The 17,027-nt window shown below is 39.8% G+C and overlaps 1 protein-coding gene and 1 pseudogene across 3 annotated transcripts in view; one reads left to right on the forward strand and one right to left on the reverse strand.

The window, feature by feature from the left end:
* Positions 1-261: 261 nt before the first annotated feature.
* Positions 262-1,209, reverse strand: LOC130875480 (vomeronasal type-1 receptor 90-like; annotated as a pseudogene).
* A 10,058-nt stretch (positions 1,210-11,267) lies between these two features.
* Nt5c3a (5'-nucleotidase, cytosolic IIIA) overlaps positions 11,268-17,027 on the forward strand; it is a 38,277-nt gene continuing 32,517 nt past the window's right edge. Inside the window, exon 1 of one of the 3 annotated variants that reach the window (XM_057788062.1) lies at positions 11,268-11,501. In XM_057788062.1, the coding sequence (XP_057644045.1) occupies positions 11,364-11,501 (138 nt within the window). In that variant the 5' untranslated portion in view covers positions 11,268-11,363. Of the gene's footprint in view, positions 11,502-12,104; positions 12,124-17,027 lie in introns of those variants that run through there. The other 2 variants (XM_057788074.1, XM_057788082.1) reach the window with 2 other exon arrangements.

Here is a 17,027-nt window from a genome sequence, read left to right on the forward strand (position 1 = left end):
TAATAACACAAAATTTATTTAAATGTATGAAGAATCTTGATTTGCTACTTGAACTATTAAACAGTTTAAGAATATGTATTTTGAAAAAATATAATTGCAACTGCACCAATATGATACCTTACACCCATTTGTATGTCCAGTTCGGGGATGGGGGGGATGACCTTTTGTCTGTGGATATCAGGAATTCACACATACATACATGCTGACAAAATACTCATAAATATAAATAAAAATAAATAAATTATTTTGTTAAAAAATAAATTATCCTTTTCTAAAAATATGGTGGTACACAGACTGAATGTTTTTGAGCATATTTGTTATTCTGTTATCAAAACTGATTTGTATCAGAGGATTAATTGTGGGATAGACATTCATCATAAACTTCTGGACACTCGGGATGACTGGGTCGTACATCCATAACAGGACTGCAGTGGATGAGATGATAAAGTCCACCCAGTACGTGACAACAAAGGAAACCACCAGCAGCAAGATGGTCTGGGTGGCCCTTTTCTCAGGAGATGCTCTCGGGTAGCTGAGGCTGTGAAGGTGTTGGCATTGCCTCTGATGTCTGAACAAGATAGTCACCATATATGCACTTGTGGTCAGCATAACTCCTATGAGAAATACATCCCTGGTGGTTGCCACTGTTAAAATGAATCCCTTGATGATGTAGTTCATGGGGAAGAGGGAGCAGGATTTAGTGATCTTCATCTGGTTTGTTTCACTCACATTGGTAAAAGCACCAATATAGAAGATATGGTGGCTACTGAATAACAAGTTAAAAGACCAGATAAATAAGAAAGCGTAGATCATGTATTTTTTTAGTTTATATTTAAATTTTGCCAACAAAGAGGAACTGGGACTGATAGTGACAGCCTGGAACACACTCAGGAGGCAGGTGATGCAGATGGAGAGAGCTCTCATCACCCTGCTTATGTAAAAAGTTGTCTTACATTTGAAGTCATTCTCAAAATTCAGTGACTCAAATATGTCCCAAAGCCAAATATTGGTTCCGGTGATGAGAAGCACTATGTGGATGAAGGTCAGTTGACAGGAGATCACGTCCGTGGGCTTAGGTCTGTGACCTAGAATTATGAAAGTGTAGAAAAAAAGGAGAAAAATGTTGGCTAGGACTCCAAGTGAAGCTTGGAAATTAAGGACATTCTTTAACGAGGACATACGTGGAAAGTATACTCATCTTAACACCATAGTAGAAGCATATTTTATATACCTGGGAAAAATAATAGAGTATACATCAGACTTGTGATTCACTGGTCAGTGTTTCTATATCATCATTTTATTTTACCTACTTATTCTTGATTAACCCGTCTCTTTAACTTTTGATGTTCCAGTCTGGATATCATAGCCCACATTTCTATGTACTTCTCCATGTATCTACCTGTGTATATAGCATAATAGAGATGATAAAGGCATTTACAGTCATATACTATACAGAATGCACACTTTGTGGGCCTGCTACTCACCTAGGGGTCATGCCTTAGACATCCAATCCTATTGATTTACATTGCCTCGTTTTAGAGTTAACAACTAAAATGGTAGTGATGAACACAGAATATTAGTCACATGTTTACAACCGAGTAAAACTTACATTGACATGGAAAGTATTCACAAAAGAAATCCAAAAGCGTGAGGTGAGTCAGTCTCATGTTACATTATTTTAATATGCTATATTTTGCAACTATCCATGTTTTGACCCATAATCCTAATAGAATCACAGTGATAATTCATGATAACCCCACTATTTTAATCAGTAAAAATGTCTATCTCAATTTATTCTTTTTCATGGAATCTTCCTCGGGATCTGGTATTAAAGACAACAACAATACAGATCGAGGTCATTATTGCACTTTTCACACCCTATTAATTGAAAAACCATTAATTATGATTGTAAATGGTCCTAAATGTCTCTAAGTTTAGTTCCTTCTCCATCATTTTTATGAGACTGCATTTTAGGTTTAAAGAACTAACTCCCAGCTATGAAAACAAATGTTATTTTTCTTTTCTGTTTTGAAGGAAGATGTAAATAGTTAAAAGTATGACTACTTATGAATTTTCAGTCACCTGCACTGCTATCTTACCTACCTCCCTCTTTCTTCTGTATTTACCTTCCACTTACTGAGCTTCACTTTCCCCACTTCCCATTGGTACCCTGCTAGTCTCCTCTATTGCTCCCCACCACCACTATCCTGGCAATGACTGTTTTACTTTCCTCTCTTCTGCATTCACAACCGAAGATGTGGAGCTAGGAGCCCTCAACGGGAGAGAACATGTGCCACTAAGACAAACACTATTCTCAACACAGTGTGACAAGCATGAACTTGTAGAAAATGACCATATAGTGATCTTTCTGGAATTTCTGTTTTTAAAAAAGATTCCGTCCCATGCAGTGGAAATCAAGGTCCCCAGTGTTAACATGGTCATCAGCACCCAGACAGCTTTTATTACTTCACTCAAAAGTCTTACCTTTAGGGCCTATGTTAGTTATTTGGCCTGATGACCAGGGTCATTATTTTATCAAATTAATCTAATTCGGTACTTTAAAATTGGCTTTGTGATAGAGAAATAGAAAACACTGACTCAGAAAAGAGTTCCTTTGTATTTTCAAGTTCACTAATATAAGTAAGTCCACGTACACAAATGCATAGATGCATGTACGTCTAGAAATTATGCAGAAGTTAGTGGCTGAGAGCTCTCTAAAATGACACTATGAATGAGACCATAAACTAAGCTTTATGTTTATGTGAGTTCGGCTCTTAAATAGCTTGATCTAGTAAAGGAATAGAACCACCTTAATTGCCAGAGTCTGTTTCCCTCACCAACATACATCCACAGTAGTGGTGTTCTGGGATATTTTTTTAAGCTCCAGGATCAAGGTGGAGATATTGTTCAGTGTTAATGAGTACATCTTGCTCTTGAAAAGACCTGGGTATGATTCCCAAAAAATCCATTGTTGTTCATGGCCATCTATAACTCTAATTCAAGGGAATCCATTGCCCTCCTGTCCAGGCATGAAAGTGGTGTACATAAAATACATGTAGGCAAAACATATGTATATGCAAAATAAAATAAATCTTAAATAAATAAATATATAAAAGCACAGTAATACTAATTCAAGACTTGGTCTCCAAATTCTAAAAACTGTAGCCCAAATGATTTTTAAAATTGCAAATGGACAAACTATATACATGTAATAATTTGTTATTAATTATACATCCATAATTATTAATATATAATATCCATAATAATATAAGGTTAAAAAGTAATCTAAGATGCTCATTTCTTATCCCAAAGGTATGCACTTTAACCTCTCTACTTCATATCCATTGCTTTGTAAGTGTTTATTACATACAAAAATGACACATCTTCTGATTTATCAAGTGGCATTTTTCTCTGGAGCTCACTGTAGTTGAGACTTGGACAAAAATGACCATAGCTACCATAGATACAAAATGAGTTGCTAACATATATATAAACTGAGAAAAAAATCATTTGTTTTATTTGAAAAGAAATTTCACTGTTGGAGGCTTTTACATTAGTTTAAGTTGTAATATTTAGTGTAAGTATTAAAATACAAAGTATACCCAAAAACATTTATAATAGTAGAGAAGCAATGGCTGTTAAATTGACTAGATCCAAAGACTAAGTCGTCTGCAGGTTTCTGTCTGGAAACTTATATGATATTAAGAATATCTTATGTTTCACTAGGCCGTAAGTTGAAACTTTCCTAAGAAAGTATATGCAAATTGAAGAGAACAGATAAACACTGTCTTAGTTAATATTTGTTGTGTATTTTTAACTTATATATGAATGCATAGTCAGTTGACTTGAGAAAAGTAGTAAAATGAGAAAATACAAAATACAATTTAAATGTATCTTATAATTTAAATGTAACTTAATATTATAAATGTACTTCTGCAAACAAATAAATGTGTGTCCTTTGTTTTTCACCCTCGAAGTCATTTCGGGAGTTTTATGACAGGGATGGAAAACTAACACGCTGTCAACTAACACATAATCTATATGGAACCATGTTCTTAAAATTATTAAAGCTCACACTCAGGAGAATCTATAGTCAGATACACTTACTAAAATATTCTATTTGGGGCTACTTTTTACATATGTACTAATGTACAATCATTGTAAAAAGGGATGAGTTTCATGACATTTATTTTCAATATATAATATTTATTGAGCATCTTCACCCTACTAGCCTTTCCTGTTCTTGCTTTCTGAACTTCTGCTAAACCCTGTCCTCTTTCCAGCAGCCCCACCTTCTCCTGTCACATACATTACAATCAGAGATCGTAGTAAGCGGAATCTATGTTCTTTTACAAATCATTACACTGATATTTTATGTCTATAAGAATCTGTTGTGTTTGCTATTGATACAGTAAGGCTCAAAAGTAAAATTTTAAGCAGAGAATTCTCTAGTATTTTATTACAGAAACTCTTAATTCATTCACCACCTACTTATAGCTCTCACTATTAATGAATAGAAAAACAAACCCCTCACCTGGCCGGGCCTTTGATAAGCATCCATGTAGAATGAGGCCCTACGAAGTAGTTATAAAGAAGAAAAGTCATCAGCTCATCTCCCTCTAGACCCATGATTATCATGTCATCTGTAGAGGGCAATCCTGTCCTTGAGGTTGTCAGAAAGTGCAACCATCAAATGGGAAAGTGAACTTCCCTAATTCTAGGAAAACATGCAGTAGGAACAGCTGAGCTCTGGGATTCCTGTGTGTGAGCTATTCTCCCAAGGCCCTACATGTCTGTGTACATTAGCTGATCCCAGTCCTTGAGAACAAAACAAAAGTAAAAATAATAATATATTATTTATAAAAGTAGAAAAAACATTTCGATTCTCCAAGGTATCCTTTCTGCTTCCAAAATATTCCTGATAGCCTCCATTCCTACTTTACAGTGGCTTTGGGACCTCACCTAGAAATTAACAACACTTTGCTAAAATTAAGAAAATGTCACCACCTCCAAACACTCTTTAAGAAAAGTAATCTTTCTTACAGAGGCACAGACTTGAGGTGATGTAATCAGCAGATAGTGAGTTGTGGAGCTGTACATGCCTAGGTAATATTGTTTATGTGGGACACCATGGAGAAATAAAACCTTTAAATTCTATGTGAAGGTGAGGGAGAAGAATCCCAAGTCAATGGCAAATACAGGACCTTCAAGGAGATCATAGAGAGAACTGTCCCGAACTAAGAAAAGACTCACCCACACAATTACAGGAAGCACACAGAACACAGCAAAGACAAAACAGAGAAAAAAATAAGTGGCATCTCATAGTTAAAACACAAAGCAGACAGGACAGTAAAGGTGTAGTGCAAGTTTCAAGAGAAAAACTGCAATCCATAAATAAAGAAAACCCATCAAAATAATAGTTAATTTTTTTAAGGAAAACTTTCAAACCCAGAAGGTGCCTGCAAACTTCCAAAGGAGGCAAGCAACAGTCCCACCTACCAATGACATCTATGACCCACATCAACGACCAGCATGGAACTCTAACCACACCATAGGTCACAAGATCATTAACCAAATGCAAAAGAATCAAAGTACTGTCTTGTATTTGATTATATCATTGTGTGATAAAACCAGAAATCACTAGAAAAAAACAACTAACAGAAACTAAACAAATGAATAGAGCCAGATCTATACATTCTTGAATGTCCAGTGTCTCTTTGAAGGAACTGGGGTGGGGGTCATTTTAAAGTTTCTTGAACACTGCCAAACACATTCTACAAAGACAGCATTACCATGTCACCAAGATGACAAGAAAAGAAAATGATAGAGCAACTTCCAAGATGAACACAGATGCAAAAATTCTCAATAAAATTCTTGCAAAGCAAATTCAAGAACACATTAAGTAAGAAGATCATGTACTGTGACCAAGTTAATCTTTTTTCAAGAATACAAGGCATACATATTTGTAAATCATTAAGTGTAATTCAATGCATAAATAGACTGAAGGTCACATCACAGGTGATGAAAATAGGACTTCAACAAAGATCAATATTTCTTCATAATAAAAGTCTTGAGAAAACTGAGAGCAGGAGAAACATATCTCAACATCATGAAAGTTATATACAACAAACCTATTGCTAACATTATACTATATGGGAAATCCCAGACTGTATCCTCTAAAACCTGAGATGAGACAAGAATTACCATGGGCCTGGTTCGAGCTTTGGAATTCTCAAAGCCCACTCCTAGTGACACCCTCGAGCAAATCCACACCTACTCCAACAAGATCATGTGTCCTAATCCTTTCAAATATTGCTACTCCCTTTGTGTCTATAGGGGTCATTTTCATTCATAGTACCACAATACTATGAATTTTGGTCTGACAACAAGCACAATTAATCAAAACTGCCGTGGCCTATGAAATAAAGAAGGGAACTATTGGCAGTTTCATCCTACTTTAGTCATAGTATGAAATCTGCTTGGACAAATTCTGTCAGTTGTAGCAGATGTCACTGACAGAGGATGTTTAAGATACGCATGGCATTCATCAAGGTAGTTTGGAATTTCTTGTACCCTTTACTCAAACATGCTCATAGAATTTTACATGTTATGCTTATATTTCTTCAAAAAGCATTACATCAGAGAAATATGGTCACAAACTGATGTGAGATTCCACTCTGTACGCTGTGAATATGTTTTATTTTCATTGGTTAATAAAGAAGCTGTTTCAGCCAACAGCTTAGTAAAGCCAGGCAGACAATCTGAATAGAGATATAGAGAAAGAGTAGACAGAGTCAAAGAGATACCATGTAGTTGTCCAAGGAGAAAGATGCCAGATGGAACCTTACTGGTAGGCCACAGCCTCATGGCAATACAAAATAATAGAAATGGGTTAAGATAAAAGAGCTAGCTAGCTAGGAATTTGTTTAAGCTGTTGGCCAAGAAGTGCTGTAATTAATATAGTTTCTGTGTGATTATTCAGGTCTGGGCAGCCAGAAGTGAAAGAGCAATCTCCACTTACACAAAACAAATGTGGAAAGGGCATTATGGTGATTTGAAAGAGGTTGCTCCCAAATATTTGCATATATTTGAATACTTGGTCCCTGGTTGGGGGAATTGTTTTGGAGGGATTAGGACATGGGTCTTGTTGGAAGAGGTGTGTCTCTAGGGGTGGGCTTTGAGGTATCAAAAGACTCATGTGATTCTGGGTGCTCTCTTGTTCTGCCTCTGGTTGTAGAGTAAGATGTGAGCTCTCAGCTGTTCCTTCACCTGCCATCAAGAACACTAATACCCTGAAACTGCAAACCAGATTAAATACTTTCTTTGATAAATTGCCTTGGTTGCAGCCTTTCATCATAGTGATATAAAAGTAAGTAAAGCAGGCACCTGTGCAGTCAATGTTTAATTACAGACATGAATGATGTGGAATAATACTTCTGTATGCTGCATGAATATATGTCACTATGATTGGTTTAATAATCAAGCTGACTGGCCAATAGCTGAACAGGATAAATTTGGGCAGGATAGTCAAACAGAATGATGGGATGAAGAAGGGCAGATGCAGAGGGAGCCATGCTAATAAATGTTGGCAGAAGTTTCTGTCCCACCCAGTTCTACAGTTGTTCAGTCCCAAAGAAACACACAGAGGCCTACATTGATTATAAAATGGTTGCCCTACTAGCTCAGGCTTTCTTATTAACTAACTCTTACATTTCACATTAACCATTCTTGTCTGTGTTAACCACATAGCTTGGTACCTTCTATCAGTGGGGCATTCTCATCTTGCTTCCTCTGTGGCTGGGTGATGACTGCAGACTGAGCCTTTTCTCTTCCCAGAATTCTCCTATTCTGGTCACCCCACCTATACTTCTTGCCTGGCTACTGGTCAAACAGCATTTTATTAAACCTATACAAGTGACAAATCCTGTACAAGGGTACAAGACCATTGTCCCACAGCATTTCCCTTTTTTTTTCCCAAAACAAAAGCTCTGAATCTAATCTCCTTTGTTTAGATTTCTTCCTGACCGTTATCCATAACAACTTGTAACTAACACTCTAAATAAAGACAAACATTCACAACCCATTTTTGGGGAATGTGGGTATAGTTTTCCAGGCTACTTCCTGCTATTTGGGGGTGCTGATAATCTTATGGGAACCTAAGGAAAATTTAGGATTATGGTCAAGTCCTAACTGGAATATTCTGAGAGGTTTGATCACCTCAGCCAGCAGTCTTGAGGCTGTTCTGAATGTAAAACTCAGAGGAAACTTCAACAGAGGTTCTCTGAAACGTTGGATCACATGGGCCATCTACTCCTACCAGAGATTTTTCAGGAGTCTTTCCATGATCAAACCTGATTTTTCTTAAACCAGAATAAATTCAGAGCCTCTCATTTCCTGTGGAAACAAAAGCAAAACCTCTTCTCCAAAGTAACATATCTTTTGACTTAAATTTTGAAGCCAAGGCATTTTCAAAATATATATGTTGGATTGATTCAGCAGCATTTAAAATCAATTTAAAATCAATTTAGCAGCTGTTACTCCTTCCTCAGCCATCAAACAATTCGAAGACAACACAATAACATACTGTATCCAGATTCTCTGAATATTTTCCATCTTTAAAATACCACTACAAGGCACAGTGTAAATAAGGAATATGGGTTAACATGTAAGAGCTAGTTAGTAATAAGCCTGAATTATTGGCTGAGCATTTTGTAATTAATAAGCTTCTGTGTGCTTATTTGGGACCAGGCAGTCAGGATAAAAAGTGCCATTTACACAGGAGTTTTCATTAGATGTCAGGTCCTGAACCACCTTTTGGGATTATCTTTCTATGTATTTCCCTTTACGAATATTTTGCAGTGGCCCCAGGGATGGGACAGAGAAGAACACATGACACAGATAAAATGTAATCCTTAGCTTTAACTATGATGAGATTCAAGCCACCTCACCTCAAGATAGGGTTAAAGAAGATCAGATGATGCCGTAAGAAAACATGCCACTTGTTCTGGCTTTGTGGGAGCCTAGTCTGCTTGGATGCTCACCTTCCTAGACCTGGATGGAGGGGGAAGGACCTTGGACTTCCCACAGGGCAGGGAACCCTGACTGCTCTTAGGACTGGAAAGGGAGGGGAAGGGGAAGTGGGGGTATGAGGGAGGGAAATTGGAGGAGGGGAGGAGGTGGAAATTTTTAACAATAATAATAAAAAGAAAATTACAAAAATGGGTACCTATGTTTTGTCATAATTTATTTGTATTATTCCTTCATATTGGAAATATTTAGTAAATCATTGAATAATAGGATACATAGAACTTATATCCCAGTACATTTTAATTTCTTGGAAATATTCTAAAACGTTTCTAAATAAGAATAAAATTGTCATCATATAGCTTTACAAACTGCCATTTCTTTTACCATAAAATATGTTTATGCTAAATTCGTTTATAACTTATTTTTATACTAATATATTTACATAATATAAACATATAACTTATGCCCATAACATGTTGTATTTATAATAAATTTCTTTATAAAACTCAAAAAAAAAGAAAACATGCCACTTTGGTACAATAATTATTTTGATGTGAAAGATACTGAGAGCTGATCAAGTAGGAAAAGCCTTTTAATTTCCCTTAAATTCTGTAGTTATTTGAGTGAGAGTGATCCCCCTAGGCTCAGATGTTTGAACATGTGGTTCCCAGTTAGTGATGCTGTTTGGGGAGGTTTCGGGGATGCATCTTCATTGGAGGAAGCATGTCTCTGGAAGCGTGCTTTGAGAGTTTGGAGTCTCTGCACCACTTGTGGTGGCACTCCTTTTGCTTTGCGCTTGGAATTGAGATGTGTGTTGTCAGCTTTCTCCTCCTGCAGCCGTGCCAGCCACCTGCTGCCACCTGCTGTCAGCACTGCTATGGACTCTAGTCCTCTGGAATCATATGCCAACTCTTTCTTCTTTAAGCTGCTTTGGTCACGCTGTTTTATCACAGCACAGAAGAGCAATTAATACAAATTTTTTACAACTTTAAGCAATCTTTGTACAGAAGAAATGTGATGTGAAATATATACATTTGGAAATTTTCATTAGTGCATGTATAAAAGCTATCCCAAACATAACTGCGAACTCAGGGCTTGATATGCACCCTATCACTTAGGTCAGACCCAGAGCCCCTGGAAATTTTTTCATCTGCAGAAGGCAACCTTTAGTCGCCGTGCATTTCCACCTCACTCTACAATTGTCAAATATAATACATATGTCTTTCATTATCCCAGGATGGTATATGTTAGCCTCAATCTTTTGGTTACTTTGAGATTTTTGTTGTTGTTGTTTGTTAGAGCCAGGGTCATGGGCCATGGCCATTGTTAGTTGGCCATTGTGTTGGCAGCAATCATCCTGCCTTAGTATGCTAGGTGCAGATATTAGAAGCATGATGCACCATAACCAGCTTGAGTCTCATAATTCTGTAGTACTGCCATTTGTACAATACATAAATTGTTTTACTCTGGTTAATATGTCTTATGTCGATTTGCTTTTAGACGAGCTAATAAACCCTAGAGAAAAAAAAAGAATTCTTTCTCCTCCACAGTTATTAATTCTTGGCTTCCTTAGGTTGCACACATCAGGCAGAAAGCCTGATCAAACAGCAGCAGCAATCTCAACAGAATTGGACCGACTACCCTGAAAATTTTCTCTTGCACTCCCTTAATACCCATTCCGAGAGAAGCAGAGGAAACGATATCAACCCCTTTAAAAGCACTAGGCAAGTGAGAACAACTGCAAGTCTGGCTGCTACACTGCTGGGTAGGATTGGACTGAGAAGGGAAAATTGTAGCACACAGAATACCCCAAAAACCTAAACCCTGGCCTTTCAACCCAGGAAGCCAAGTAGCGCAAGCCGACACGGCGCCGCAGAGGTTGCTGGGCGTCGTAGTCCATGTTGGCAGAGTCCGGGCACAATTTTTGAGTGGGCACTGGTTGAAGTCTCTTTCACTGGCGCAGTGCTCGCCTGTATTTCTTGGACGGTCTTACTGTGTATCAGAGGAACAACCTAGGGGCCGGAGCTCTGGGATTCTATATATATGTTACTTGTTTCAAAGCCGCGAATTACAGAGGTTTCCTTCCGGGTCTTCACCAGCGCTGCTCTGGCATCCGGGTCAGAGGAAGTCCCGTTCCTGCGGTAGGGGCGGGGTTCCGGGGTCGGGGCACGTTGTCCCCGCCCCACTGCCCCGCCCCACGCCTCTCCTGGGCGGGGCCTCCTCAGTCTCCACCGCGCGGGGCGGAGCTCCGGGTTGGTGTGCGGCGTGGTGCCGCGCCCCTGGGCTCGGAGCCGCCGGTCTTCGGGCTGTCGCGCCGCGCGCACGCGGGCCTGCTCATGGACCGCGCGGCCGTGGCGCGGGTGGGCGCGGTGGCGAGCGCCAGTGTGTGCGCGGTGGTGGCGGGCGTGGTGCTGGCCCAGTACATATTCACCTTGAAGAGAAAGACGGGCCGCAAGACCAAGATCATCGAGATGGTGAGTGCGGGTGCAGCGAGCGGCAAGCACGCGGGCAATCGCAGCGGCGTGGGCCGAGGGCGGCCCTGCGAGGGCAGGCTGCACGCGTGCTGATGCTTGACGGTGTCTGTCTGAGAGAATAGGACGAATAGACGCTCCGCGATAACCGCCTCTAGCCGCAAAACCCGTTTCTCCGGAGCTAATCTCTAATCGGCCCCCGCCTCCAAGAGGTGCAGCTAATCCGATTCAGACTCCTGTCCAGGAGTCGTTTTTTCTTTCCTTCCTTTCCTTTCCTTTCCTTTCCTTTCCTTTCCTTTCCTTTCCTTTCCTTTCCTTCCCTTCCCTTCCCTTCCCTTCCCTTCCCTTCCCTTTCCTTTTCTTTCTTTCTTTTTTTTTTTAATCTTTGCATCCAGGCTGCCTTTGAGTTATGTTATGAAAACAGCATCTTCGGTGTTTTTAGAAATGCCAGCCAACCAGTGAGATATTGAAATAGCTCCAGTATTTGGATGTTCTTCCTTGTCCAATTCTCCAAGAAGTGTTCTTGTATCCGTCCTCCAAAGCACCTGCGTGACTCCTTTAAAATGTTCTTTCAAGAATTATTTACAGCTTCGTGAAAAAAATGGTCTCAAGAATTCCATTTGAGGTACATTAGAAAGTAGTTTGTTGTTCCCAAGTTGGATATGTTTCGTTTGGGGTTTTTGGTTTGATGGTACTTGTTGACTTTAGCGTGATGAGTGTGATTTCTTTATTGGAGTACAAGTGAACATCCGGAACCAGAATATAAAGTTGACAATCTATTACTATTCTAAACAGTATTTTAGGCTACTCGTGTGTTATTAAAGCTTATTTTCTTTGTATATCGCTGGTTGCAAACATTTTGTGTCAGAAGTTTTACTGCCTGTGTAAAGAACTTAAATGGCTTTATTTTGCTCCATATTCAAAATTGATAATTTAGAATTTATAAGTGGATGTCACTATCTTTCCGTATGTACTTAACCTATGGACTGGTTCTTCACAACCTCAAGGGAGGGTTTGCAGTCATTGTGAAAATAATGAAGGCCCATCAAAAATGCTAACTTAGCTTGTTTGTACCATACAGATCGGTACATCTTTGCATGTACATAGAGTGCATCGATTTAAATTAGCTGTAATGTGTGCCATTCTAGTAATATGCTGTAATAAGGCAAGCGAATTGCATTTCAGTAGGAAATGTGAGAAGAAATTATTTTGCTTTTATAAACTTAGGTGGGTATTTGAATGACCTGAAATATGGATTCAAGCTCTGGTTCTTTTTATAATAGCCATGGTTTAGGGGTCTGGTGTGCCTACCTCTATACCCTTCCTTCATAAAATTTGTAGAAACTCAGGAATATCCATTGAATATCGCTGTTCTGGTCACAGATAATATATAATTACCTAACCAAGATGGGCTAGGGGGGAAAAATGACAACCGTTGTTATCTTCTGAACTCATGGTGATCCTCTTGCCTGAGCCTCCTGAGTACAGGATTACATACATGCATGAACCATCCTGTTGGCCAGGGCATTTTTAATTGAAAGACATTAGGGAGTTGCTGGCACATACCGTGGTGGAAATGTCCAGTAACATAGCAACCTAGATATCTAGAGAAAACCAATTCGAAGGCACACTGGAAGTACTCAGAGATATAAGGCAGCCATTTAGCAATGTGGGCTACTACTTTGCAAATTTAATTATCCTTATGTGTGCTCCCTGCATCTATATTAACATCTACCCCTACTCATTGATGGAGATTTCAACATATGTACACTCTATACAGGGTAGAAACTGCAGGGCTTTCCACCTACTCAACAAGCATACCTACTTCGTTAGTACACCCCAAGCCCTCATCCGGGCTGCATCCTTCTGAGACAGGGTCTTTCTAAATTGTTTAGCCTTGCCTTGAATTTGCAGTTTTGCCTCAGGTAGGATCACAGGAATGCTCTAGATTTCTCTTTTTCACACCTACAGTCTCTTAAGATTACTGATTAATTTGTCATTATCAAACACTTCTCTGTGCATTTTATTTTAGAACAATATAGATTTACAATAGTATTCTCATTTACAAGTGCCCTCCTATATCACATACCAGTTTTCCCTGGTTATTAATGGTTAGTATGATTCATTTAATACAGTTAGTGAACAAATATTGACACATTATTAAGTGCCCATGGTTGGTTTTTGTTTCGTTTTCTCAGATTTTCTTCACTTTTACTAATGTCCTCTGTTCCAGAAGTCCCTCTTGAGTACCACAGTGCACTTAGTCATCGTGACTCCTTATCTTACCCCACTCTGGTCCTGAGATTAAACCCAAGGCCTCTGCACACACACACTCCCAGCTACACCCTGAGTTCGTTCCTTATCTCTTCTTGACTGGGGCACTTTCTCAGACTTTACTTGTTTTTGTCCTGCACGGTTTCAGGTTGTTGTGGTTAGATATTTTGTGGACCGTTCTTGGTGAGATTTTATCAGGGGGTTTTCTCCTGACTAGGGTTGTAAGTTTTTCAGTGGGTGACCTATGAAGTGTTACTGTTACCACGCAGCAAGGGTGCCTGCTGTCAGCCTAACTTGTAACCTGTAGCTGTCTCTGGTTGAGGTGTGCTTATCAGCTTTCTCCATATTGAGTTATTTTCCATCTCCTCCTGATGACATGCCCTTGGGAAAGACGTTAGTCTGAGAAGTATGTGTTTGGAGTGCAGAGTTACAGTTCCCATTCTTGGGAGTAAAATATCTGTTGATCTTGGGGTGATTCCATACCAGAAATTCATCTGTCCTCACTTATGTGTACATCACACAGGCTCATAGATAGCTATCTTATATTTGGAGTTAAAATTCAGTACTCCTTTACTTGCTGCTGATATTGTTCCCAGTTGACCACTGAGAGCTCTGTCAGTTGGGTCTTCTGTCTTTGTCACATTCCCGTCAAGTCATAAGTGTTTTCCAGCTGAAAATGAAATAGTGGCTGTCCAGGGTCTTGCTATGTGGCTTAGACATGCCTGGAACACAGAATAGCCCTGCCTCAGCCTTCCAAGGCCATTTTTAAATTTATAATACTCATAATTACTATGCCCCAAACACTCTGATAAGATCAAGGAACCTGGAAGACTCGAAGCAAGCAGATTGAGTGCTGGTCTTGGAGTTATGTTGTCATGGAGCCATGGGGCTGCAGAAATTGACAATATGCATGCTTTAGGTTCAACACCTTTCTGCTCGAGATGTTTGCTAAAGGATCATCTAACAGACTGTGCCTAATGGGAGTAAATCTTTTATTAATTTTTATTGTTGTATGTGTATATATGTCCATGCACACATGCCACAGCCCATGTGTGAGGTCAGAGGACACCTCCGTGGAATCAGTTCCCTCCTAGCTTTACCTGGGACCCAGGGGTGGAACTCAGGCAGCGAGGCTTCACGACACTAGCAATGTCATCAGTCCCCAACAGTAAGTCTTTCTTTCCAATTCAGACATCTTCCCAGAGCAGGGGCCTGTGTCTTTAGCTCTGGACGACCATTCTTTGGTCAATGCTGCTCAGAATCAGCCAACAGAGAGACTGCTCCAACAGAGAGAAGACTGAGTATGGTTGGCCAAAAGCATCCTGCTGCCACATACACATTTGCTTGGTCTCCTGCTTTAGTTTTAATATTTGCTCAGAGTTAGCAAACTGTGTTTGTCTTTATGGTTAGAAAGAAAGAAAGAAAGAAAGAAAGAAAGAAAGAAAGAAAGAAAGAAAGAAAGAAAGAAAGAAAGAAAGAAAGAGAAAAAGAAAGAAAAAGAAAGAGAAAAAGAAAGAGAAAAAAGAATAAAGATAGATTAGGAGCAAAGTGGTTTTGTAAGTGGGTATATAGTATCTTTTCCCTTGCTTGGGCATTACCCCTGGATACCCTTGTGGAGCCCAGGAGCCTGGGAACATTGGGTCCAACAGCTCAGGACTTCGTAAGTGGTGTGCCCTTACACAGGTTGCCTGTCCTCTCTACACCTGAGCAAACTGTAACTCGGAAAGTTCTCTCTCTAAGCTTGGGGTTGTTTTCCACGTCAGGGAAAGAAGGGTACTGTTACAGGCTGAGGGGTCCTTTGTGGCTTTAGGGTGGAAATCCAGTCAGACTAATGTTCTGTGTCTGAAGCAAAAGCAAGGTGACCACTAGAGGAAGGTACAAAGAGGCTGTTCTTTAGGCAGAGGAGGCATATGCACCCATCCTTCTGGGAGAGTGTGACTAGCCATGCCTTTTCCAGACCTTCAGCTTCACCTGCACCAGTGTATACGTGGTTGGCTCAAGATGTGCCTGAACTGGGTTCCAGCCTCCTCTGCAGTCCCCCATGGACAGTTCTAGGTCAGACTTGTCATTTTCATGGTCCTTGATGGAACATGCCAATCAGTGGCTCTTTTTATCTGCTGGGAAAGACAACCAACTAAAATGCAGGAAAAGAATGAAATGCTGCCAAGAGAGCCAAGGTAAAAGCTTTATTGAGGCAGCTACAGTTTTCTTCAGGCTGCGCGTCTGCTGGCGGTGAGGTGGGAGCTCCCAGTTCCTTACCGTCTTGCCCAAATGTTTGTCCTTAAGCAGCTTTTCCTCACAGTTTTTCCCACAGAAAGGGAGTAGCCTCCTAGGAGGCCCGCTTACTCTCTGGGTATACCCTTTTGACCTTCTCTCAGTGTATATATTTTTTAATTGAATTATAAAGACATTAGCCTATTTTCTCAATTAGTTTTTTGTTTATTTTATGCTTTTTTGCATTTTGAAGTGGTGTGTGTGTGTGTGTGTTGCTGTTCTCAGCACTGGTGATTTACTGTACTAGGAAAGCATTCTACTTCTGAGCTGCACCCCAGCCCAGTGTTGGCTGCCCTTAGAACAAAACCCTCACCTCATCTTTCCTCCACATTTATTTAGGAAGCTAGGCTTGTTTTTCTATAATGAAAATGAAAACCCTGCATAGAAGGATTTCCTTGGTTTGTTTGGTTTTGGTTTGGGGGTTTAGGTGCTATTTTGTTTGGTACAGAGATTGAGCCCAAGATCTTACACATGTCTAGGTACATGCTCTGCTCGGAACTGTGTACCCCAACCTGGAAATTGACTCTTCTTCCTCATGTCTTCTGTGTGCACAACACACTTCCTTTGATACCTCACTTGCTCTCAGCCCTTAAGTTTTAAGTGTTGTTTTTACGGGTGTGTGTGTGTGTGTGTGTGTGTGTGTGTGTGTGCTATTGTTGCTGTTCTCAGCACTGGGGATTCAATATTTGAGGAAAGCATTCTATTTCTTAGCTGCACCCCAGGCCCAGTGTTGGCCACCCTTAGAACAAAACCCTCCCCCCATTCCTCCACATTTAGGAAGTTCCCTTTCTCTGTGATGCAAATGAAAGCTGTATAAAGTTGGCATTTTCTGACAGTTTACTCGTATATGACTGCCCAGCAAATCTATTATTTATAGAGACATGCCTGACCTCTAGTCCCTCGTGGTGTCCTTACAGGCCTCGATTTGGTTTTATCCTGGAAAATAAACTGAAATCTGATAGTTCAGCAGAAGTAGGGATA

Source organism: Chionomys nivalis, chromosome 1 (assembly GCF_950005125.1).
Source record: "Chionomys nivalis chromosome 1, mChiNiv1.1, whole genome shotgun sequence".
Taxonomy (NCBI): Eukaryota; Metazoa; Chordata; class Mammalia; order Rodentia; family Cricetidae; genus Chionomys; species Chionomys nivalis.